General features: G+C 47.7%; 1 protein-coding gene across 1 annotated transcript in view; it reads left to right on the top strand.

The window, feature by feature from the left end:
* Positions 1–526: 526 nt before the first annotated feature.
* The window catches only part of SREBF2 (sterol regulatory element binding transcription factor 2), a 60,136-nt gene continuing 36,035 nt past the window's right edge, over positions 527–24,627 (top strand). Inside the window, exons 1-2 of the mRNA XM_068561790.1 lie at positions 527–695; positions 23,303–23,734. Of these exons, the coding sequence (XP_068417891.1) occupies positions 608–695; positions 23,303–23,734 (520 nt within the window). The 5' untranslated portion in view covers positions 527–607. The remainder of the gene's footprint in view (positions 696–23,302; positions 23,735–24,627) is intronic.

Genomic DNA, 24,627 nt, shown 5'->3' on the forward strand with positions numbered 1-24,627 from the left:
GCCTCCCAAGCGAGCTGGGGGGCGGGAGGGGGGGCGGGGGCTAGGGTGGGGGAGAGACAGCTGGGACGATGACGTAATGTGCTCAAGACTTACTCTGGGGGCGCCCAGCGGGCGGGGGGTGGGAGGTGTTAACCCTTCATTCCCCAGCGGGTGGATGGAGTAGCTTGTGGAGCCGAACCAACAGAAAAGGGAGCGGCTCCTTTAAACTACGGGAAGGAGGTTGGGCTGAGGACCTGGAGGCTTCTCTCCGCATTCGCTAAGAGGCCGCCAGGGGAGGGGCCTCGATATGCAAATCTGAGCTGCTGATCGTTGACGCGCCATCACCCCACGCGCCGCTTCGCGCGCCGATTGGCCAGGACAAGCCTGGTCCTATTGACAACAAACAAGGGAGCGCGCGCGGCCTGGGGGCGGGGCCACAGAGGGCGCGGGTTGGGGCGGGGCAATCCCGCCCCGCCCCGCCCGCGCGGCGCAAACATGGCGGCGGCTGGCACCGGCCGGTGAGGCGGTACCCGGCGGGGGCTGTTGGGTGTCATGGGCGGTGACGGCGGCACCGCCCCCGCGTCTCCCTGAGCGGGACGGCAGGGGTTCCTCTGCACCGAGCCGGGCGATGGACGGGAGCGGAGAGCTGGGCGGTCTGGAGACCATGGAGACGCTCACGGAGCTGGGCGACGAGCTGACCCTGGGGGACATCGACGGTGAGTGGTGGGTGGGTGGGAGTGCGGGGGCGCGCGGGGAGGAAGGGGTTACGGCGGCGCGCGCGGGTGCGCGTGCGCCCACCCCCCGGCAGCCCCGTCTCGCGCGGGAAGACCCGGCAGGCGCGGTCGACCCGGCTGTCCCCAACCCTTCCGGGCGCTGCGGGTTTGAGCCCCGCCCGGCCGTTCCGCTCGGGCAGGCCGCGGGATCTGCTCCGGGGCGCCTCGTGTCCGGAAGCGCAGCGAGGGTCGTGGGGCCGGGAACGCGGAGCCGTGGGCGTCGCGGGGGCCTGGCGGGAGCAGCCAGAGGAGAGCGCGCGGCCGCTGGCTCCTTCGCGCTCCTACACGCGCGGTGCGAGGTCACGCTTGCCCGCCCAGTGGCTCCGCGTCGCACCTGTCACTCCACTCCCGGCAGCGTGGGCGGCTTTGGGATTCCCCGGGCCGGGACCCCAAGCTCTGCGCCCTCACCCCTGGTCTTCCCGGGGTTGAAACACGGCCGAGTCTCCTGGCGCTTGGGAAAACTTTGGGCAGCGAGCGGCTGCAGAAGCAAGTTGCTGATGAAGCGAGCGGTGGCGGCGGAGTGCGGACGCATCTCTCCGGGATAGAGACCCGGGCGCTTCTGCTGTCGCGCTGCAAAGGGAGTTGAGCAGCAGGAATTTTGAGTTGTGGCCCCTCGGGGACAGGCTGGGGAGCGGGTGGCCTTTGTTCCGGCGACCTTAACAGCGGAGAGGAAGAGCTGGTAGGAGCACAGGGATCATTTTGTGATCACGGAACCCAAAGTTTGGAGAGGGTCAGCGACTTGCCCAAGGTCACCCAGCTGGTTACGGAGCACAGTTCCTGGGCCAGTGTTGGTGTCGCTGCTCCATCAGGCTTTCACCTGCTCCTTGGGGGCGAGGAGTCCAGTGAATAGGTTAGTCATCATAATAATAACTCTGAATAGGTGGGCTCTTCTGATATTCTAGGCCCCAAACGCTTAAATTGTTTCACTTATTCCTTACTACAGTCCCTTGAGATAGATACTCTTTCTGCTCCCATTCTACAGGAGACTGAGGCCAGAAGATGTTAACTTGTTTAAGGTCACTCATTTTAGATTGTCCAGAACCCATACTCTTAATCAGTAACTCAGGTGCATTGTGCTCTTGAGTTTACAAAGTGCTTTCATGTCCAAGATCTCACTACAGCCTTGCAGGCAGGTATGATGACTACAATCTCATTATACAGATGAGGAAACCGAGGCAGCAGAAGATTCTCTTCCAGGGGAAGAGATAGTGGCAACAGCTAATTGAAAAGAATCCGTTTTCCGTTTTGCTTCTGTAACATTTCACCCCTTGGCCTGACTTTACTTTCTGATTTTGGTCATCCAGGCAGTGTGGTAAGACGCTTAAATGACGCCCCAAGTCTAACTACAGACTTTTCCACTGAGTGCTCAGAAATACAGAAATGTGTTGACAAACGGGGGAGGGAGGTTCTTGGAACTTAAGGGCAGCTAACATGTTTTGAGTACTTATGTGCCAGGCACCGTGTTAAGCAGTCATTGAACATTAATGTTCTCAATCCTTAACAATTTCCATCAGGTAGAGACTGCTTGTTATACTACGTTCATCCCTTCTTCATAGATCCTGAAACTGAGGCTCAAGGCAGTTCATTAACTTACCCAAGGTTACACAGCCAGTAAGGAGCATGTCCAAAGCTGCCTACTAGCAACCTCACACAAAGAAATTCATGTGCATTTTGCATTCCCATTCCAAAACTGATTCTTATTTGTCTTAATTTGTAATGTGTTAAAGTACCTGGTGGTTAAGTATTAAACTTATCCCTATAGATTTCTGAGTAATATGTATGTTGTGGAAACTACCACAGTGGTTCCGTGACTTCACAGGGCTCCATATTAGATTTGGGGGAAAATGGCTCCCTGTCTTCACTGGTCAACAAGTATTCAAGTGCCAGCTTGTAGTTTCTGAGCTGTAGGGAACATGAAAAGATAGGAAAGATAGAATTTTATGGCTTTGTGGAGCTTGAGATGAATAATAATAAAACTGTAGTGCTGAGTATAGAACAGCTCACTGTTACGCAGAGCAGTTAGTGAAAGTAAGCGTGGAGGGAGCTTGGTAAAGGCTGACTTACCGGGAAGACCACACCAAGGAGATGGCCCTGGACCTGGGTCTTAGAGGAAAGACGGGTTGGGTGGGCTGAAGGCCAGTGGTCTGCAGGCACAAATATCCCTGAAAACTTACCCATCCATCTCCCTCCAGAACATCAGCCCCATGAGGGCCAGGGCCTTCATTTTGTTTCTTTCACCTAGAATTAAATATTTGTGGAATGCCTGAATGAATCCAGGGACCTTGAGCTAGGCAGGATTCTAAGTTATACTAGACTCAGCCCTTGGTGTTGGGTTAGGTCAGAGCTGGCCAGCCCAGATGCTTCTAGGAGCTGGTTGGGTGAGGAAGAAGAGACGCTGTGGGTAGTGGGGGAGAGCGGGTATGTGCCACCTCAAGAGCGCATGCCAGCCTCTAGGAGGCAGCCATGTGGGTGTGAGGTGGTGATCCTAAGAGGGTGATGGGATGGGGATTATAAGTGGCCATTGTGCAAGGTGCTGGATGTGACAGGACATGGCCTCAGTGAAACTTGGCCCTGAAGGCAGAGCAGAGGTGGAATTCTAAGATCCCATTAAGGCTTTGATCCTGGGCATTGGGAGGGCTCAGAAGCCAGCAGGAAGAGCTGGTTTGGGGAGGTGATGAAAATTTGTCTTAAATGGACTGAAATTGAGGTGCTAGTAGGAAATGGGAGGCAGATAGGAGAAGGTTAAAACTGGGGATGGAGATTGAGGACTAGTCACCCACCCATATTGATGAGTTGAGGATAGAGGTGAGAGGAGACGATGGAACCGGACGTCAAATCAGGTGAGGGAAACATAATAACCTAAGCGGAAGTGAGCTTTTTGAGGAGCAGTTAGTGGATGATGGAGATGGTGCTGCAGAAGACAACAAGGAAGACAAGGCCATGAAAGGACTCATGGGATTTGGCAATTAGGAGGTCCAGCTTTGACACAGCAGTCAGATGAAGTGGTCCGAGGCTAGGTAGACCAGAACGAAGCCAGGAGTGAGCGGGTGGTGGACCAGTAGAGGCAGCTGTTCTCTGTGGAGAAGTTTGAAGAAACTTTGCAGTGAGCTAATTTACTTTATGTCCTCATGGATTTGCCTGTTCTGGACATTTCATATAAATGCAGTCATACAATATGTGGCCTTCTTCACTTAGCATAACGTTGAGGTTCATCCGTGTTGCAGCACGGTGTTCCCTTATATGGATACACCATGTTTTGTTTATCCATTCATCAGCTGTTGGACATTTAGGTTGTTTCCGCTTTTTGGCTGTTATAAATGAAGCTGCTGTGAGCATTCGGGTACAGGTTTTTCTGTGGACATATGTTTTCTTTTCTCTTGGGTAGATCCTCTACGGTTTTTGTTGCTGTTTGTTTTTTCCTAGCGCTCATAGTAGCCCCATTTATTCACTTGCTTACTTTCCATGTTCCCGTAACTAATGCAGCCTTAAATCTTGTGACAGAAACTCAATTTGGTGGTCAGTTCCTTTTATCGCCCTTGTTGATGTCTCTCCTGGAGCCTTCCCTCTTTTTGCCCCATCTGATGGTTGTCTAGGTCTGCTGTTTCGCACTTATCCTGGGTCTACCCTTAACCATCACCCGGGGTCGGGGGCGATGTTGAAGCCCTTGTTCCCTAGTTCTTGTTTTTTTTTTACTCCCTTGTTTTGATGGAGCACATCTTCCAGTAGCTTCCTAAGGAAGTGTACTTTAGAGGTAAATTTGGGGGGCTTTACCTCTCTAAAAATATCTTTATTCTGACGTCTCCAATTTGATAGTTTGGGTGGGTTTAGAATTTTAGGTTGAAGGCATAGCCTCATTGTTTTCTAGCTTCCAGTAGTTGAGAAATCTGATACCATTTTGATTCCTGACCCTCTGTGTGTGACATGTTTTCCCTGAAAACTTGTGGGCTCTTGTCTTTGTCCTCGGTGCTCTGAACTCCACGATGGTGTCCACTGATGGGCTGAGCTGTCTGTCACTGCCCCTGCTTGGTGGGCTCTGAAGGGCTTACAAAGTCAGATACCTGCATTCATGCAGCCCTCCTGCTGGTAGCCCACCCTGTACCCTAGGCTGCAGAGTAACTTGCTGTTCCTGAGCCTTTGCGTGGCACTGGCTTGGGCCTCTGTTGGCTTCTCCCAGCAGTCAGTTCCGTCTGGCACTGAAGAGGCGCTCTCTAAAGGCGTGTCTAACGAGGAAAGGAAGGCACTTCAGGTTGAGGTGTTGGGTGGGCCCCTAGTCGAGGTGTGCACATCACTGGGAAGATCGGAGTGGCCAGCCTGGTGTCGGGGAGGGTGTGGCCAGCACACCGCTGGCGGGGAGGTGAGGAGACGGGTAGAAACTGGCTGCATGTTTCTCCAGTGAGTCGTACTTCGGAAAAACTGCTCAGTGAGGTGAAGCATAGATCTACTTTTTACCCCTTTTTGAAGATGTGAGCTTTCTCTTGACACTAGGATATATATCCCTATTGCTAGTGTTAGGCTGGAAAGAGCTGCTGCTGCTCTTAGCTTATTTATTTTCTGCCAGTTTTTAGCGCCTGGCCTCATCCGGTTCCATGTCGTGGGATACATCTTCTAGGGTTGCTCAGACCGCTGAGCCAGGCTCCCAGGGTTTCCCCTTCTTCCTGGCTGTGTTTGGGTTCGCCCTTGACAAACGTTGTTGCATTCACACCTGGGCCTTTGGCCCAATGTTCTTGAGCGCTGCCTGCCTCTCGTGTCAGTCTTTTCTGTCATTCTCATAGTCAGCCTGCCTCTCATGTCAGTCTTTTCTGTCATTCTCATAGTCAGCTCAGGTCTTGGCATTTTTTAAAAAGTGTATTTTTGCCCCTATATCGAATAGATCTTTTCTTTTCTCAATTTCGTAATTTAAAAAAGAAGTTCTTAAGCAACTTTATTCAAATAGCGCTCCCTGAATATCAACTTGTCTATCCTGCTGGATTCTTGTCTGAACTTTATTAGCGTGCACATGAAATGTTAGAGCATTTTCACTTACAGGTTGCTGTATGTTGAAACAGTTGAGGTATAGCTGCCTGTGATCCAGTGTAATTCATCTGAGGGGGTGAATACCTATCCCTGTCCCTGTGGAACATTTGCATCATTTGCAGTTTTTCATTAACATAAGTACTGTTGCCCTGAACACAGATGAGCAGATCACTTTGGAGTTAGTTCGTTGGTGCGTGTTTCTCATCAGGGACTCTTCAAGTCAAGAGCTGGGTGACAGCTCTTACACACTGCCAGCTGTAGCCCTTTCATTTTTTAAAACTTTTCCAGTGTTATAAATTACTGTGGTGATTGGAGCTTACCACTTGGAAACTACTTTAATTTTTTCAAAAAGGTGATACATTCATATGGCAAAATAAAAAGTATGAAAGGGTACTGTGAAAAGTCTTGCCCCCAGCCCTGTCACCATCTGCTTAGGGCCCACAACCCCAAGTTATTAATTTTTTAGTTTCTTTTACATCCTTCAAAACTTAATGCAAATAGAAGCAAATAACAAGTATGGATTTTCATTTTTGCCCCCCTTTTTATTTTTCGCAAATAATATGCTATAAGCTGTGTTCTTCTGCAGCTTACCCTTTTTTTTGTTTTCACTTAACAATGTATCTTAGAGATCTTTCCAGTCGTTTTCACTGCTGCATGGTTTTCCATTGTATGGATGCACTGTAATTCATTCATCCAGCCCCTTTTTGATGGACATTTGAGGGTGTTTCCAGTCTCACTGTGAAAAACGTGCTGTGGCGAATAGCTGTGTAAATTCATCATTTCACACATATGCCGGTGTTGGAGTAGGATAGAGGACGAGAAGTGGGTTTGCTGTGTCAGGGTGGGGTGGTGATATCTACACCATAGGTGCCGTAAGAGTCAAATGAGATAAAAACATATGAAAGGAAGGGGCAGGAACCAACATTCTCTTCTGGCTCATTTGTGGTTTTGATAGATCCTGTCAAACTGCTCTCCGCACTGGAGGTACCAGTTTACCCCCCCACCGGTGTGGAGGAGAGGGCCTGTCCTTCTCAGCTTCCGGCTAGAGTCTGGAGCGCTAGTCCCTCATCCTGCCTGTCTCTTTGCCGCCTGTATGTGCCGGTTTAGGGCTGATGCCGCCCCAGCCCCCCAGCAGCGCACACGTGTAGACCCCTCTGTCCTGGCCTCCCGGTGCCTCATATTTCTCTTCTATACTTGAGACCGCTGGACAGTCGGTGGGCAGCCACCAGCTTTCTGAGCAGTCCCTTCCTGTGCCTCTGATGTTGCCTTTGCTTGCCCAGGACCCTAGTGGTTGCGACTCTTTTACTCCTCTGCTGCCTTTGGTTTCTTGGAGTGATCCTTTGTCTGCTTTGCTTGCTCTCTGTACTTCAAAAATGGCTCCTGAAGGTACAGCAGTTCCTTATTTTCAGCCCTCTGCCTTGGGGGACTCGAAAAATGACTTCTTGCTCTACATTGTTTCAGTGGGACTCTTCTGTCTGGGTTCCTTTCCTTGGTGTCTTGGTGGCAGCCCTCGCTGCCCCAGAATTCCAGTGCATCCTTCGTCCTCGCATAAAAACTCTTGGCGGCTCTCCATTCCTATAAATAGTGTTCTGGAAGTTGATTCTTTTCGTTCTGATCCCCTTCAGACCACCTTTCACCAACATCTGCAGACATCTTAGGAAATGCCCTTTTGTTAGGAATAGCCTCACTTCTCGCAATGCGTTCCTTTGAACTTTTAAAAGTCAATCGTGGTAGTTTTTCTGAGCTAGTTGGCTGGGCTTTCTGTGATTATTTGTTGGGCCGGACTGAAATTGACTTGTGATTGCTGTTTCCCATCGTGTGATTCTTCTTACAGACATACGCTGTATTTGATGACGAAAATGGGACCGTTTCACCTTGATCCTACAGGTGTACTATCACTTATCCTGAGGTGCATCATTTCTCTAGGTGAAGGTGGCTGTCTTGTTCTTTATTAATTACTGACTGTCTCTGCAGTCACTGCTACTTTTCCATCCTTCATCAGGTTTTGAAATCACACTTGCAGGCAGCACCCGCGACGTGCCCAGCACCATGTCTGGTTAGACCTGCAGTTAAGGCCCTTACAGAGGGCCTGTTTTGTGCTGGGCTCTGGGTACAGCACTAGCAGGGTAAGCAAGGTCCCTCTCCTCGCACAGTGTGTATGGCCCTTTACCTACATTGTCTTTTGCTCTTAATTTTTTCTCCAATTACACGGTGTGTTACAGATGAAGAAACTGAGACCCAGATCACAACTAGTAAGTTGTAAAATGGTGACCTCGGTCCACATGAGTCCAACTCCAAAACCCATGTACTTTTCCTCTGCTCCATGCCAAATCCCCGTCTGGTGTAGTAGCGGGCTTCAGAGTTGTGAACACAAGGTGGAGTGGTGGGGCTGAGGCTGGAGAGTCCCAGGATCCTCTGCTCAGGTACACATTCAGACCACGTGTGTTTATCAGGAAGGGTCTGCCCGGAGCTGGGCACTTCAAGTGACTTCCCCTGGGTCCTGCAGCACTTCTCTAAGCCTTAGTTTTTGCTGTGGGGTGGGGAGTGGGGATGTCTGCATCACAGGTGTTGTAAGACTTGAGTGAGCTACAGCACATAAAAGGAAGAGGGCAGAAAATAACATTCTCTTTGACTCTATCTGAGAATGAATGAGGAACTACAATTTGCAAGTTGACTCTTAGGACCAAGGGCCGTTTTTTAGAATACAGTTTTGGAATGTTTGTTCTTTTCCTTTTGAAAGGGCTTTCGTGGGGTGGTGGATGGGACACAAAGGAGCAGTCACAGAACAGGGTAAAGTGTTCCACTTCCGGACCACAAGCCTCAAGGGTTAAACTTTGTTGACATGATGGAATATTTTAAAGAGTAGCAGATCCCAGAGCCTGGGCCTCAAAGTAAGGCTCTCTGGGGAACCTCTGTTTAGAAACTAATCCTAAACCATTGAAGGGCTTGGAAACTGGAAAACAGAACTCTTTCTGCATCTCTCAGGCCTTTGGAATTGCTAATGAATACGTGTCTAAATGTCCCTTATAATCTGGCTTCTGCATCTGGTCTGTTGGGTTCAGGGTCTAGTTTGGAACAGTGATGAAATTCCTCCGGCCGCTGAACCAGATGTGGAACTGCCTTGTTAAACTGGTGTCGTCTTGGCTCAGGCCCTCACCATCCCACAGCAACAAGTGGAAATAATGCTTCTTCCTAAGTGTGAACATTCCTACGAGGCCTTACACTTTATAGAAGTCCTTCTGATACATTTGTCTTCCTAACAGTGCTATGAGGCGCTTGATTTTTATATCCATTTATATCCATTTTGCAGATGAAGACATAGAGACAGAGAAAATGATTTGCCCAAGGTTTACTGGGCTCATGAAGTGGAGTCAGGAGTTGAACTTGGGCCTTCTGACATGGGCTCCTGTACTCTTCCCTGCCCTGTGGGAATGAGGTGGGAGATGCCCTGACTCAGGAAGCCTGTCTAGGAGCCCCTGTTCTGGTCAGAAGTTTGCTTTAAAATTTTTTAACTTAATTAAAAAAATTTTGTTCATTCCAGTTCAGCGGGACTATCCACTACATTCGCAGCACATCACTAGACTCTGGGGTGTTAGAGATGAATGAAACAGTCCCAACTTTCACGGAGCTGACATCTAAGCAGCCAGTCAGAATACAAAGCAAAATGCAGAAGAGGCCAGAACAGAGAAATAAACTCCAAGTTTTTGGAGCACTAAGGAAGGGAAGTAGGAAAATCTTCACAGAGACTTTGGCATTTGAGCTGAGTTGTGAAGGGTGAGTGAACAGCATTTTAGAAAGGAGAATTTGGAAAGGCAAGATGTTCATCTTGACAGAGCTGGACCAAAGTTGGGAATAATTTGGCATGTTCTGGGCATATGTGATTCAGTGTGGCCATAGTACAGTGTAGAACAGAGGGTCTCAAACTTTAACGTGCCTAAGAGCCCCACCAGGGTACAGCCACTTTGAAAGGCTTGGCCACCGTGCTCGGGTGATTTGCAGGCTATACTCTTGATGACTGTTGTTTGTTGTCTTCCTCAAACACAGCTTTGATCAGGTCCCTCTCCTGCTTCAGTGTGTCCTGTGTCAGTCAGGAGGCTTGGTGATAAGCAGCAGAAGCTGCCTCTGGCTAGCTGAAACAGAAAAGGAGTTTATTGGAAGGATCAGAATCACGGACTGATCAGAAAACCTGGAGAGTCAGACTTGGAAAATGGGCTGGAGCCAAGGGCGGCTCAGCAGCAGAGTCCAGCTGAGGATAGCCTGGAGCAACCTGTTTAGGGCCGTGCTGCCTCAGTGATCTCTGCCTTGTCTCTGCTTCCTGGGGTCATTCCTGCAAGAGTCTTGTTCCTGGTGGGATCATGCATTCATCAGAGCCGACTGGCAGGAAGCCTTACCACCAAGACCACCCAGTGGGCGTTCTCCAAAAGGAAGATCAGGGTGCTGATGGGAGGGTCGGGTTGGAGGATGACAGACAAAAGAAAAGTTGCAGATGTCCACTATGTTTTCTGTGCTATGCTGTATGGCGCCGTTAAGGCCTCTCACGACTTAAGTGTAAGCAGCTCCACCTCTCCACTCTGTTCCATGTGCTGTCCGCTGCGTCTCCTTCCAGGACATTTCCTGGTGCTGTGGTTTTGCTCAGACTGTTTCCTTTGCCTGCAGTACGCCTCCCTCTCTAACTCATGAAAGTCTCTTCACTCTTCTAGGCTCCGCTTTCACTGCCTGCCAGGATGGGTCGGTCCTCTCTCTGCCCTCTGACAGCCCTTTCTTCGTGAGGCACCTGTCTGTTCTCGCCCTTGTCATAGTGTGTGGAGTTGGTTGGACTTCTCCGTCTTCCCTGTGAGGTTGAGGGGTGGGAAGGGAAACAACACTTCGGAGTCCTTCCTCTATGCTGGGTCCCACTCCCGGCACTGCAGTGCACGGTGTATGCGCGTGCTGGGTGGCTGTTTGTAGCGTGATTTAATAACCTGCTTTGCAAGTATTATTTTTGTCCTTAGTCTGAGGGAGATTTGGGGGTGTGGTAATGAATGGAAGGGTACGTTGGTGAGTCGTTGGGGGTCTTTCACTTTTGCCTGAATGCTTTAAGGACTGAAAAAGGTTGAGATCCCCAGCTCTGGAGACTCTACCCGCAGGAGGACAGTTCAGGTGAAGAAGTGGCTTTTGCCAGACTTTGTGGACACTCGGTCACCTGGCATTGTGCAACGCCAGGCCCTCGAACAGGACTGTGCGGGAGCGTTCCTTGGAGTCTTACTCTCTGTCTGTTGCTCAACTTTTAGTCTCTTGTTCCAGCAGAGTGAAAGGGAGAACAGTGCGATGCGGGTGGGAGCAGACGAAGAGTTGGGAGCTACAGGACACCTGGGAAGACACTCCTTCCCTTCCCCAGCTGGGGGTATTCGTTCTCATTCGAGAACGAGGCTCCTACTGAGCATCTGTCTGATGCCAGGCTCTGTCTGGTGACATCTATGCAGCAATAGAAACGAAGCATCTGTCCAGTGTGGTGGCTAAGAGCTTGACCCTGAATCCCAGCTCTGCCACCTGCTGACTGTGTGACATTAGACAAGTTACTTAAGCTCTCTGTGCCTCATCTTCCTTGTGTGTCAAGTGGAGGTGATAATGGCATCCATCTCAAAGTGTTGTGGAGATTAAGTGATGAAATCTGTGTGAAGTGCTTAATGTAATTGCTGACACGTGGTAAGAGCTCAGGAAACATGAACAATTACTGTTACTATTTTTATTATTACTGCTAGTAATTGGCTTGAGTTTTTTCTTCTTAATTGTTGTTCTCAAAGTCTGTTCTCGATCTCTTTCTAAAAGCAAGCATTTCAAAGTAATAAATGGAATAAGATGGACAGCCTTTCAAACAGGGAGTGTCAACAAATCTGATGCCTTTAATTTGGTGTTGGGTAAGGGCTGGAGGCCTGGGTTCCCGGCCAGGACACAGGGTGGGGCTGTCGCATGGGTGGGGACATTCTAGAGCCCAGTAGCTGTGAGGTGGGGCAGCCCCAGGGGTGGAGGGACTCCTGAGAGGAAGCCCCCCAATGTGCTTGTTGGGGCGACTTCTGGAGCAGGGTGACTGCGGAAAGAGCACCGGGCCTGGGCGAGGGTGGAGGAGGCTCCTGCCCTAGCCTGCCGCTCGCTGACTCACCTGCCTCGCACCCCCTCTTTGGACTTGGACTTGGACTTGTTTCTTCCTGTGTAACAAGCCCCACCACCATCACCACTTCCAGGCGCTTCTGTGCCAGGCACTGTTCTAAGTGCTCTGCATAGAGTAACTCATTTAAAAGAGTGCTCGAAGCTACCTCACGGGGTGATTTGAATTGTATACCGGGATGTGTGGAACTGCTAGCAAGGTGTTAAAAGCAGAAACAACTGGGGACTTCCCCGGCGGTCCAGTGGTTAAGACTCTGTCCTTCTAATACATGGGGCTCAGGTTCAATCCCTAGTCAGGGAACTAAGATCCCGCATGCCACGTGGCACGACTTACAACTGAGTGACACTGCTAATGAAGTTCTTTTCTAGTAAAGAAAAAGAAATCACATTTAAACTTTGTCTATAAATACACCCATACTCACACACAAACATGAGATAAATCTCAGTAAAAATCAACAACAGAAGCTTTTTAAGCAACATACTCCCAACAGGTTCCTCTTGCATCATGCGCCGTTTTTCATCCCATCACTCAGCAGCTGGCCCTGGCAAATGTTTACACAGGGTTTCTTTGCCAGAACATGTGCCTCTTGAAGGTGTTCAGTTTTGTGTCTCGCACATGGTTGGCTAAGTTAATGTTTGTTGAATGCACGTCTTAAGGGATGTGTCTTTATTGATTTGTTATTTATTTGAAGAAAGAGAGGTGTTCTAGAAAGGAGCATCTTGTCAAGGCAGACGGTCTCATTTGGAGAATAATTTAATAATTTGGGAGGAAGGTATACTTGCAAAATGCAGTCAGGCAAAAATCTCTCTCCTCTACTCCCCCATGAATCAGTTACATGGGTGTTGTCCTGAGATGAATCTTCTTCCATTAACATTGAACTTAATATTGAGAGTAACGAGATGGATTACATTAAGTGCCCCCCCACTCCACACACACCCAGATTCCCCGTACTTTACTGTCACTCCAGGTCTGTCTTGCATCTTTCTCCCAAGTTGTAAAATCCAAGAAATGTTTGTTTTGTAGGGGAAGATAGAGTGCATAGAGGGGAGACTCAGACAAACCTAAATACAGATATAAATTCAGGTCTCAGCTCAGCCACTTTGTAGCTTACATGAGAGGCTTGGGAAAGTAGTTTAACTTCTCTGAACCTTATTTTCCTCACTTGTAAAGTAGAATAATAATACTAGCATCTGGGTTTGTGTAAAGTACTAAGTAGGTATCAGTGATAGCTATTATCATGTTGTTCACATAGAATCAATATGAAATTAATTTTAGTCATAACCACCTTCTGTGCATTTAAATAAAATATGAACTATAAATTTGATTTCTAATTAGAAAATAAGTTTTATTAGCTTTGTCCCTGAGTTGTTTTTGCTTTTAAACATCAGTAATGTGACCATTGGCTTTTATTCAGAGGTTAAATTGGAATCTAACCTGGAGATGTCCCTTTTTCAAATGTTACGATAAAAAAGAAACTATGAAAAAGTCAAATACATTTTATTACGTGCTGGACATATTTCTGTATATTAATATGCACCCATTGGAGTTTGGATTATTCCCATATTTATAAGTAAACAAGCAGTCTCAGGGAGAGTAATGAATTTTCCAAAGGCAGCACAACAATTACATTACTAGATTCACAACCCAGTCCTGCTGATTCCACAGCCAGTTCTCTTTGAATTTAAACTTGGGAATCCCCATGCTGTTTGGCCTTCCAGTTAAGTCTTGGTTTACCTTTTTGACCTCCTGCTTTTCTTCTTTAATATGATTCTTTGCCACACTTCCTTCACACAGTCCCTAAGAGATAGGTGGCCTGTTTCCCAGCTTTCATACATAACCAGAACTTTTAATTGATTTTCACAAGAGTCTCTCCCTCAGTTGATGAAGTTATCCTAGTTTTTGTTTTAGCTACTTTGATATTCTCCTCTCAAGTCAGAATTTAGCCCTAAGTTTTGGCTCAGAATGAGTCTTAATGAGCTCATGATGTCTGGGGACTTTGGGCAGGTCAGCAGCCCCTGTACAAACCAGAGTGAGCAGCTGCTGAGCTGCAGGGCTTCCCTTCCTAGAGCATTGTTGGACAACTCGCTGTGGCCTTTCCTTCTTTAATAAGGAGAAAGACCAAGTTCATTACCATGAGCTGCAGATCCCTTCATGATCTGGTCCTGACTACCTGCCCGGCCTGGTGCACTCCAGCTGCCCGTCATGCAGCTCAGGCCTGCAGGCCTTGGCTTATGGGAGTCCCCGGGCCTGGAATTCACCTTGCATCCTGATCCGCCTTCAGTCCCGCTTCTTCAGGAAGCTGCTCGACCTGCTGGAGTCAGTGATTTTCTCGTATCCCCTCTGTCCTCCTTGTCTGCTGTGACAGTCACCACAGACCAGATTTGTCACTTTCACAAACTCCTTGTGGCCAAGGGGTGTTTTATCATCTCTGTGGGCCAGCACACAGTAGGTGTTCAACACATTTAAAACCTCTTGCATTTACATACCTACTTCACCAAAAGTGGAAGCTTTGCAGAAATTGCATAAATTTGTCCAGATTTTCCAGGGTAATCCAAATTTCAAAAATTTCTTGTCCCATTGTGAGGTGGTGTCCCTTCCAGTTTTGGTTCAGAAAGCATGTTTGCCATTTTTATAGACTGCATGAAGGTTGCATTTGAGGGCATCTCAGTGAATCGATGCCAGTTTTTTTAACTGCCAGAGTGCTTAGTGCCTGGAGAGGTACAGGGGAGTGGAAGATTTTGTCTAGGTGCTTGTAGAACACAAGATACAAGAAAAGCATTAAAAGGCTTCCCTGGTGGCGCACTGGTTGAGAATCTGCCTGCCAAGGCAGGGGACGTGGGTTCGAGCCCTGCTCCGGGAAGATCCCACATGCCACGGAGCAGCTAAGCCCATGCGCCACAACTACTGAGCCTGCGCTCTAGAGCCCACGAGCCACAACTACTGAGCCCGCGAGCCACAACTACTGAGCCCACGTGCCACAACTACTGAAACCCGCTTGCCTAGATAGAGCCCGTGCTCTGCAACAAGAGAAGCCACCGCAATTAGAAGCCCGCGCACCGCAACGAAGAGTAGCCCCCGCTCTCGCAACTAGAGGAAGCCTGCGTGCAGCAATGAAGACCCAATGCAGCCCAAAATTAATTAATTAATTAATTTTTAAAAAAGAAAAGCATTAAAAAAATATATCTTACTGTATGTAATATGGCAAAATAAAATTTTTTAAGGTTAAAAACATACTCTTATACTAATATATCATCAGCACATACCAAAGATTTATTAGCATTATTGAGAAAACCAGCAGGATGACCAGGCTGGATTCAAGGGGAATGCAAGAAACTGATATTTACATAGTTGGAAAGAAATAAGATTGCAAATTTAGATGCATAACTGGTTAATGTCCTACAGGGCAATACAAACAAAGCTTTCAAGGTTATCTTTTTTACCAGAGAGAAATCATTTGCAACTTGTTTATGTTCTACATGAGAACATCTTAATTTTACAGAATGTGCGACTAATCAGTAGTAAATAGGAAGTCAGACAACTTTATGTTTCTGTAGAGCATCAGATGACCTTTAGAGCATTGTCTAAACCAGAGTTTAGACAATGCTCTGGTATGACTTTAAAGAGAACTGTACTTTCTTTTTTTTGGCTGTGTTGGGTCTTAATTGCTGTGCTGGGGCTTCCTCTAGTTGTGGCGAGCGGGGGCTACTCTTGGTTGCGGTGCGCGGGCTTCTCATTGCGGTGGCTTCTCTTGTTGCGGAGCACGGGCTCTAGGCGCGTGGGCTTCAGTAGTTGTGGTGCACGGGCTTAGTTGCTCCGCAGCATGTGGGATCTTCCCGGACCAGGGCTCGAACCCGTGTCCCCTCCATTGGCAGGCGGTTTCTTAACCACTGCGCCACCAGGGAAGCCCAGAACTGTACTTCTTAAAATTTCCCGTATTTTCAAGTTTTAGACTTTTTTTTTTTTTTAACAAATCACAGTTGGGTTCAAGAGCTAAAAGATGGCTGGATCTGAGGTAGAAAAGAGTCCTTGGTGAAAGAAATTGTAAGTCATTTTGAAATGGAATTGTGCAGTTAAAGGAAGAGGGCTGTAACAAGCAGAAAGGGTAAGGCACCCCTCCCCCACCCCCCAAAGGCATGTGCCAAAAAGGAAGGGAGTGGGTATTTTTCCAGGCTGGATGATGAGCTAAGGTGAGTGGGAAGTGAAATCCCCTGGAGTAGGAGGGAGCAATTGGTAGGAAGCTATGAAGCTCATGTTCAAGAAGTTTGATTTGCTTTGAAAGACTGTTGGACCAACAAGATACTCAAAGAAGACGATTGTCACTGGGTTGAAGGCTGCGGTTGAAATCAAGGCAGGGTATGGAAGTGGAGCAAAGAGATAACTCTGTGATAACTACGGAAGGAGACCTGCCAGGAATTCATAGCGAACTCATGGCAGAGGAAAGAAGAAGAAAGAGCAATTGAAGGTAGTGCCGAAGATCACTCTCTTTTGATTGAAACTCAAGAGCTGGCTCGGGTCTCCTGCTGTGTTGGACCAGAGAAGCCAGGACCAGCCAGCTGAGCTGGGGCCCTCTGGGGCTGCCCCTGATACCCAGCCTGGGCAGGTGGCGAGAGAGCCAGACAGAGCAGACCAGAGGCCATTTGAGAATGACTTGGCTTCTCTTTGTGTTTTCTTTTTCTCTTAATTTTCAAATGTTTTATTTTATTATGTAATACTTGATATGTGCAAAGGAATATATGACACCTTTGTGTGTGTTGTGGAACACAAGCATTTAAGAACCCCACCTCCCCACCCAGTTTCCCTTTGTGGTTTCTCTGCCAGTAAAAAGAGTTCACTCGTCCCTTGCTTAAAATATAGGATGCCCGAGTCACTAGTTTGTCATCCTGTGTCATTCGGCGCCTCCTCCAGACTCTCTTTCCCCAGGATGGTGACCCAGAATTCCCTTGAAGTACACAACTCTGTCCCTGTGCTCTGAGCTTCTTACCAAATGGATGTGCCTCCTGGTGTTTGAGTGGAGCAATTTGAAGGCAGCAGTTTGCCTGCTGTAACTGTCCCTCTGTTCCTTCTGTTATTGCTTGCATTTCAGGGCTTCTGGGTTGAAGGGTGTGGTTGACAGCCCAGCTCCTTAACTGCCCCTCTGGGTGACTTGAATGGGGATAACTGATGTTTTTAGGTCCTGAGAAAGCAGTGGTGATCACAAACAGCAAAATGGTGGAAAAATGAAGAGTTATCTTACCATTGACCCTCAGGCTTGATATGGGTCTACATTTTATTTTATTTTTTTTAATTTTAAGATTCTTTAATTATTAGGAAAAAAACATCCTAGGAGGGGAGACAGGATCGTCAGCTTGAAAGCAGGATACTTGCTGCTCAAGAAGGGTTCTTGCTGGGGATTAGATTTTGTGTTTACCTCCCTCTCCCCCACTGGTTGTGGTCCATCTCACTCCCAACAGCCTTACACACATCACACACCATGCTTCTGTGTTCTTAGGTTTGTTGGGCAGACCTAATGTGAAAGATGAAATGAACAAAAGTAACTGAAGAAAGTTTAGGTCAATATCCTTATGATCTTTGGGAGGAGGAACAGAAACCATGTAATTTTACTACACAGGATTGAAATTGTTCTGCTGTAATGCAACATACACATTCCTAAAAATTACTGCACTATGCAAAATTACACAGTAAAAACCACAGGGCTTATGGGGAAAGTGGGGTTAGGGTCATAACACTCAAAAACTTCATAGGTGACCAGAAAAGATAGAGAAAAAATAAGTAGGCATCCTAAAAAAAAGATAGGGAGGTACAAACTACCATGTATAAAATAAATAAACTACAAGGATATATTTATTGTACAGCACAGGGACTATGGCCAATATTTTATAATAACTGTCATAACACTCAAAAACTTCATAGGTGACCAGAAAAGATAGAGAAAAAATAAGTAGGCATTCTAAAAAAAAGATAGGGAGGTACAAACTACCATGTATAAAATAAATAAACTACAAGGATATATTTATTGTACAGCACAGGGACTATAGCCAGTATTTTATAATAACTTTAAATAGAGTATATAACCTATAAAGATTTTGAATCACTGTGTTGTACATCTGAAACTAACATTGTAAGTCAACTATAGCCCAATAAAAAAATTAAAATTAAATGGTAAAAATAAATAAAAAGTAAGATAGGACCCCCTAAACAGCACAGTTTTACAGATGTTAAGCGGCTAAGAAATGTATAACTACCACAATAAACGTAGCACTCTACCTTGAAAAAGACCTGAGGTTTGCTTGTGGAAGTGGGCGTTGGAAGGTTATAGCTCGCAAGTTATTGTGAAGTGATGGAAGGAAGGCTTTCTGAAGTCGGATGGAAATTTCTGACCCCAGATGTGGAGGGTTATAGCTCGTAACGCATGCAGGTGATCTGACAGCTGGTGGATGTTTGAGGTGTGTGCATTTTTTGTTTTCCTGTGTGGCTCATTTCAGCTGGGTATGGTTTTTTGCATGTTTTAGTGTTTCTTTCATGCATAAGTAAACACAAAATTTATATTATGCCCAAATTATTCCCTAATATATCCAATGCATTGGAATAAATCTGAATTTTCCAAAAAAAAAGTCAAAGCAAAACTAACTGTCAGAAACCACTGTGTATAACATGTACTAGCTAATACTAAGTGCCAGGCACTGCGTTGTAGATTCTATGTGAATTATCTCTCAACGACATGACGAGTTAGATATAATTGTTAGCCACATTTTATAGGTGAGAAAACTGTGGCTCAGAGAGGTAAAACTTGCCCCAGGTTACAGCGCTAGGACAGGGTAGCTCTCAGTGACTATGCCATTCTCTTTCCTGAGCGAAAAAACAGAACAACAACAACAACAAAAACCCAACAAAGTGGGGCAAATATTTGCAAATATATAAGAACGAGCAAATATCCATAATATATGAAAGTTTTTTAAATCACTAAAAAGAGACAAATAGCCCAGTAGAAAAATGAACAGAGGTCAAGAGCAGGCAATTTACAAAGAAGGAATACAAATGGCCAATAAAATGGGGGGGGGGTGACGTTTGACCTCATTTAATACGCATTCATGTAAATTAGAACAATTAGATGTCGTTTTTTCCCACTATCAAATGGACAGAAATATTGGGCTGGCCAAGAAGTTCGTTCGAGTTTTTCCGTAAGACGTTACAGAAAAACTCGAAATTTTTGGCCAACCCATTAAATGCGGGGAAACACTGGCAAATGTATAGATTGTTGTAACCTTTCCAAAGTATATATACCTGTCATTTGACCCAGCCATCTAATTTCTAGAAATTTATCCTAAGAAAATAATCAGATAAATGGGAAAAGATGCTTGTTCAAAGATTTTTGTCAGAGTTGTTAATAATGCTGAGAAGATGAAAGCACTCATCCATCATCACTAAGTGGTTAAAGTCTGGTGCATTAATATAATACAATACAATGTATTGCTCCCAAAGGGAGCAGGGACAAAATAGCATCTTCAGCGTGATCCCATTTTTGTAAAACCATCCCACACGTGTGCACACTTGTGTTCGCAGGCAAGCCTTGTATAGGAAGAAGTCTGGAAGGATACACATCAAAACATTGGCGGTAGATGTCTCAGGGTGGTGGAATTGCTGGATGATTTTTTTTTTTTTTTTTTTTTTTTTTTTTTGGCTGCGTTGGGTTTTCGTTGCTGTGCACGGTCTTTCTCTAGTTGCAGCGAGCAGGAGCTACTCTTCGTTGCAGTGCGCGGGCTTCTCACTGCGGTGGCTTCTCTTGTTGTGGAGCACGGACTCTAGGTGCACGGGCTTCAGTAGTTGTGGCTCACGGGCTCTAGAGCGCAGGCTCAGTAGTTGTGGCGCATGGGCTCAGTTGCTCCGCGGCAGGTGGGATCTTCCCAGACCAGGGCTCGAACCCATGTTCCCTGCGTTGGCAGGCAGATTCTCAACCACTGCACCACCAGGGAAGCCCTGCTGGATGATTTTTATTTTTTATTTTTTCATTTAACTTTTTTCTAAATTTTTTGGTAGCGAATGTTACTTTTATGATTTAAAAAAGAAAATTATTTTAAAACACTGTCTAACACAAGATCCATAATAAATTCAAAATATAAGAATAAATGACTTCTGTAAAAGTAGTTCTTCTAGCACCTAACAGGGCTAGGTAACACATACCCATTGAAAGAATTTTTGACTGACTGCAGTTTGGAGACAACGTTACCCCATTTGGGGCTTCCGATTCTTTATTCTTGACCAGAATTAATCTGACCAGATTTCGAGTTACCTCATTCTGAGGTAGATGCCGCTAGACTGAGCCAGACACAGTGGCTTATGTTACCTCTAGGTCACGAGCTCTGTAAAGTACAAGTGAACTTGGGGTCTCCTTGGATGAAGCCTGAGACTGTCAAGCACAGGTGACAGCCGGAGCCTCTAATTTTGGTTACGTGATCAAAACCCAGATATAGTTTCTTGGGGCCCAGCCTACTTTATCAAGCAACTTAAATCTTAGTTTATGAAGCAGCTAAACACAGGAATGTGGCTTGGTGGGGGAGGGTGACTGACAGGAGCCCCCGCTCGAGGTGGGCTGGGGTTTGCAGGCCCGGGCGGCCGACCCAGCTCCAAGGAGGGCCGTGTCTGGCCTTCCATGTCTAGCCAAACTTCACTTTCAAACCTCCATAAAAACTGCCTTTCCCAGGCCTCCCTTCTCTAGGTTTCATGGCTCTCTGCGGACACGAGAGCCTGTGTGTCCGCAGCACACGAATGATTGAATGATGGGAGCAGGGAAGAGCCAGGAGACGTGGGGAGCTCCCGAGGTGTATCCCCCAGGTACAGAGCAGATCTGCGCCTGGGTGGGCCTCGTTCCACTTACCGGGGCCTCCCCTTCTCTGTCACTGCAGACCAGATGGGTCCCCGGGAGGCCCAGCGTGCCTGCTGCAGCAGTGGCTCAAAGAACCTCTTCGTTACTTCTTCCTTCAAATGCTCAGTCTTAACGGCTCCCCTGTGCCCCTCAGCCCCGTGCCCATCTGCCTGGCTGGAGATAGCTCCCTGGAGCTCCTCATGTGTGGGTCGAAAAGGATTTTTTTTTTTAATTTAAGCAGTCACATTCCATCTGCCTACACACACTTAACCTGCTTTGTGAACTAAGCTTTGTGACCTCTGTACATTACTTCACCAGCCAGCCCATGTCTCCCCAACAAAAGGTTCTAGAGAGCACTCGACAGGATAAGTGGAGCCAAGTGCCTGTTTAGTGGGGCTTCAGAAGCACCACTGATAGGGACCTTTGTAAGGGTCTGCCCCCACCAAGCACTTTGCATCAATTTTCTTATTAATCCTCACCACAAAGAAGCCAAGTGAGTCTTCTTGTGGCAGCCTCCTGTAAGGAAACGGGGGTGTAGAAAGAAGTGACTTGCCCACGTTCACACAGCTGATTAGATGGGCCCTTTGAGACCCACCTGGTGCCAAAGCCTGTGCCCATCTACTCTCTGGCCTCTTTTGCCTCCTTAGCTTTCCACAGATTAGAACAGTCAGCCAGGGAGTGATGTTCTCGTGGCTCACGAAGTAGTCCTCTGTGTCGATTCCCCAGAGGCAGGATTTTATGAGAGTTCTGGAAAGCTCGACGAATTATTAGGTTTCTCTTAATTTCTTAAAGCATTTTATAATATTGTGTTGTGCTTGGAACGTGTCAGCACCAAGTTGTGTTTTGTTTAAATTTTGTGCTGAGTTTGAGGGTATTTCTTAGTTTAATCATGTACAAGGAATTGGAATTTGTTGGTACAGGTTACAATATCTGTGGCATTCTGCCCATTTCTCCCTCCCACAGATGACAGGCTGAGTGGGGACAGAGCAGAGTGTCGAGATGTTGGTAAATAACACCACTGTGTAGTCACTTAATCTTGTGAGATGCTGTTTTGCCAGCAGGTTGAACTGACTGAACACTGAACATGCTGAACTGCTAAGCTCCAGTTATCCTGTGTGGAGGTCACGCTAGAAACCCCTGGTAGCTTTCTGCTTGCCTAACATAGGACTCTTTATAGCCCAGATTCCTCCCCCTCACACACACAGACACACACACACACACACACACACAGACACACACACACACACTGCTAGAAACCTGGGAGGGACTTGCTGGTGGAGGTTTGACGAATGAATGGAGACAGCGTTTGGGGGCTTTTGTTTGTTTGTTTTTCGTTCTTCTTTGTTTTTTCTTTTTGGTGACCAAATCGGAGCATCCTGCAGCCTTGAGGGTTTTGAGGGGAGGGTGCCAGAGTTGAGGAACAAGCAGTAGCTTTTTGGGAATGTGTTGGAGAGGAAAGGGGATAGGATGTGGACAGGGTAGAGAATTGTAGATCTGAACATACCTGGGTCAAAGTTGAGGCCCCAGACTCCTAATGGGGAGCAGCCCTATGGGGAGGAAGGAGTCACGAGAGACGAGTTGTTAGTCGTGGATTAAGTTCGATTTGGGTAAACCGTTGGGAGGATGAAGCAGGGGAAGAGGCCCTCTGGGCTGGGAATTTAGGGGTCCCGGGTACTTGGAGCATGATCTATCAATAGAAGGCGGCATGGTCTCCAGCAGACACATCCCCTTGGCTCCACAGGCTCCTTGCCCAGAGGAAAGGGGCACAGCCAGAGGGGTCCAGGGCCCGGGCTGTTCTGCCCTGACCTTCTGACAGTGAAGGCACTGGGGTGCAGTCAAAGAAGGCGAGGCTGGGAGGCAGAGAACTGGTTCTAATCCTTGCTGTGCCCTGATGAGCTGTGTGACCTTGGCCGAGTTATTTCCCTGTCCTGGACTTCGTGTGTGATCTTCCCATCCATTCCACCTCTAAAGTTCCATGACTTGGGGCCCATCAACTTCATCATCCCCTAGTGTTCCTGAGGGTACCAACAGTGCCCAAGGATATGCCCATCTTGGAGAGAAGGCCCAGAGCCTGCCTGTGGTGAGGAGAGTTGGGGTCTGGGGACTCCCCTGCCATGGGGAGCAGTGCTGAGACTGGAGGTGGCCTCAGAGTGCAAGGCTACTGAGCTCCAAAGACTCAGGACAGCGACTGCCCCAACCGTAAAACGCGACAAGCCATACCCTCCAGGAGGAACATTCACCCAGCACAGAGGTAGCTCCTATTAGGCCTGGTACAGACAATGAGGAAAGTGGGTAGAACAAGCCTGGAGGTGGTGAGGAGGGAGAAGAACATCAACCAAGTGAAGTCCTGTCCCACTCTTCCTTGGTGGGCCATCTTGGCCCAGTTGATTCCCCATATGAGAGAGAGGCGACCCATCTCTGCAGTGTCTTGGGAAAGCTATTGGATTTTCATGCCTCGGTTTCTTAAGCAAATTTGAAAGTTAATAGATACTTTGGTTGGCAGTAAAATTACTCTTCTCCATTTGCTCACAGAGATGCTGCAGTTTGTCAGCAATCAAGTGGGAGAGTTCCCTGACTTGTTCTCAGAGCAGCTGTGCAGCTCCTTCCCTGGCGGCGGTGGAAGTGGCAACAGCGGCAGCAGCAATGGCGGCAGCAGCGGTGGCGGAGCCGGAGCCGGGGACCCCTCAGTGCAGCGGTCCTTCAGCCAGGTCCCGTTACCTTCCTTCTCGCCCTCGGCTACCTCCCCCCAGGCTCCAGCCCTACAAGTCAAGGCTCCCCCCACCGCGGTTCCCCCTCCGCCAAGGGCAACTCCCGTTCTTCAGCCCCGCCCCCAGCCCCAGCCCCAGCCTCCAGCTCAGCTGCAGCAGCAGACAGTAATGATCACCCCGACATTCAGCACCGCTCCCCAGACGAGGATCATCCAGCAGCCTTTGATATACCAGAATGCAGCTACCAGCTTTCAAGGTGACTCAGAACTCAGATGTGATAGCGATTGGTTGGTTCAAAAGTTTTTGTGCCAGTTTGCAGACACTTCCGAGGTGGACTGTAAATAGTTCTGTCCTCTCTGGGGATGACACAGCCGATCAACTTGGCCCTGTCTCAATGAGGTTTCGGTAGCTGGCCATAAGCATAGTGGTGCAGGAACACGTTCGGTCTCTTCAAATACCTTGATGTCTCTTGTGCCTGTTTCAAGGATGCGTGGTCAAAGACTCCAACGGGCACAGTAGCCACAGGGCTGTCCTGGTAACTAGAGGTGGGGGCTTGAATAAAATTAGTCTTAGAACTCACCCAGGCACCAGGAAGATCTCAGCACCTGTAGGTTGAGAACCATTCATCCAGGAGACATCTCCTGAGCATCCACTGCAGAGGAGAGTACGCCTTTTAACATAGGTGCCGTGTCTCCGAGTGGCAGGCCTCACAGTAGGCCCTCGGTGTGTGCTGAGTGACTTTCTGTGTTGTGCTGTGTCCCGGCACCTTTTCATCAGATTGCTCTCTGACCCTGTGGGGACCCCTGGGTGGGATTAGTATTGCTCTACTAATTTCAAAGGATCTGACAGTTCTTCAGTGGGCTTCAAGGGTTTAGGGGCTGGGGGGAGGCCACAAAGCGAAAAGCTGAGACCGTCATCCCAAAGTGCACTTTCCATTCATTTCACGGGAGGAAATGAAGCCCCAGGGAGTTGGTTCTCAACACCTGTTAACTCCCTTGCTGGGTGCAGTCACTTGCTGATTAGCTTCCCTCACCTCCACCCCAGCATCCGGAGTAATGAAATAATTCGTACTCGTTCCCTCAGAAATTGATGCAGCCCTTATGGGATATTCTTGTCATCTAGACCAGCTTGTAAATGGCTGTGCACATC

Source organism: Eschrichtius robustus, chromosome 13, assembly GCF_028021215.1.
Source record: "Eschrichtius robustus isolate mEscRob2 chromosome 13, mEscRob2.pri, whole genome shotgun sequence".
NCBI lineage: Eukaryota > Metazoa > Chordata > Mammalia > Artiodactyla > Eschrichtiidae > Eschrichtius > Eschrichtius robustus.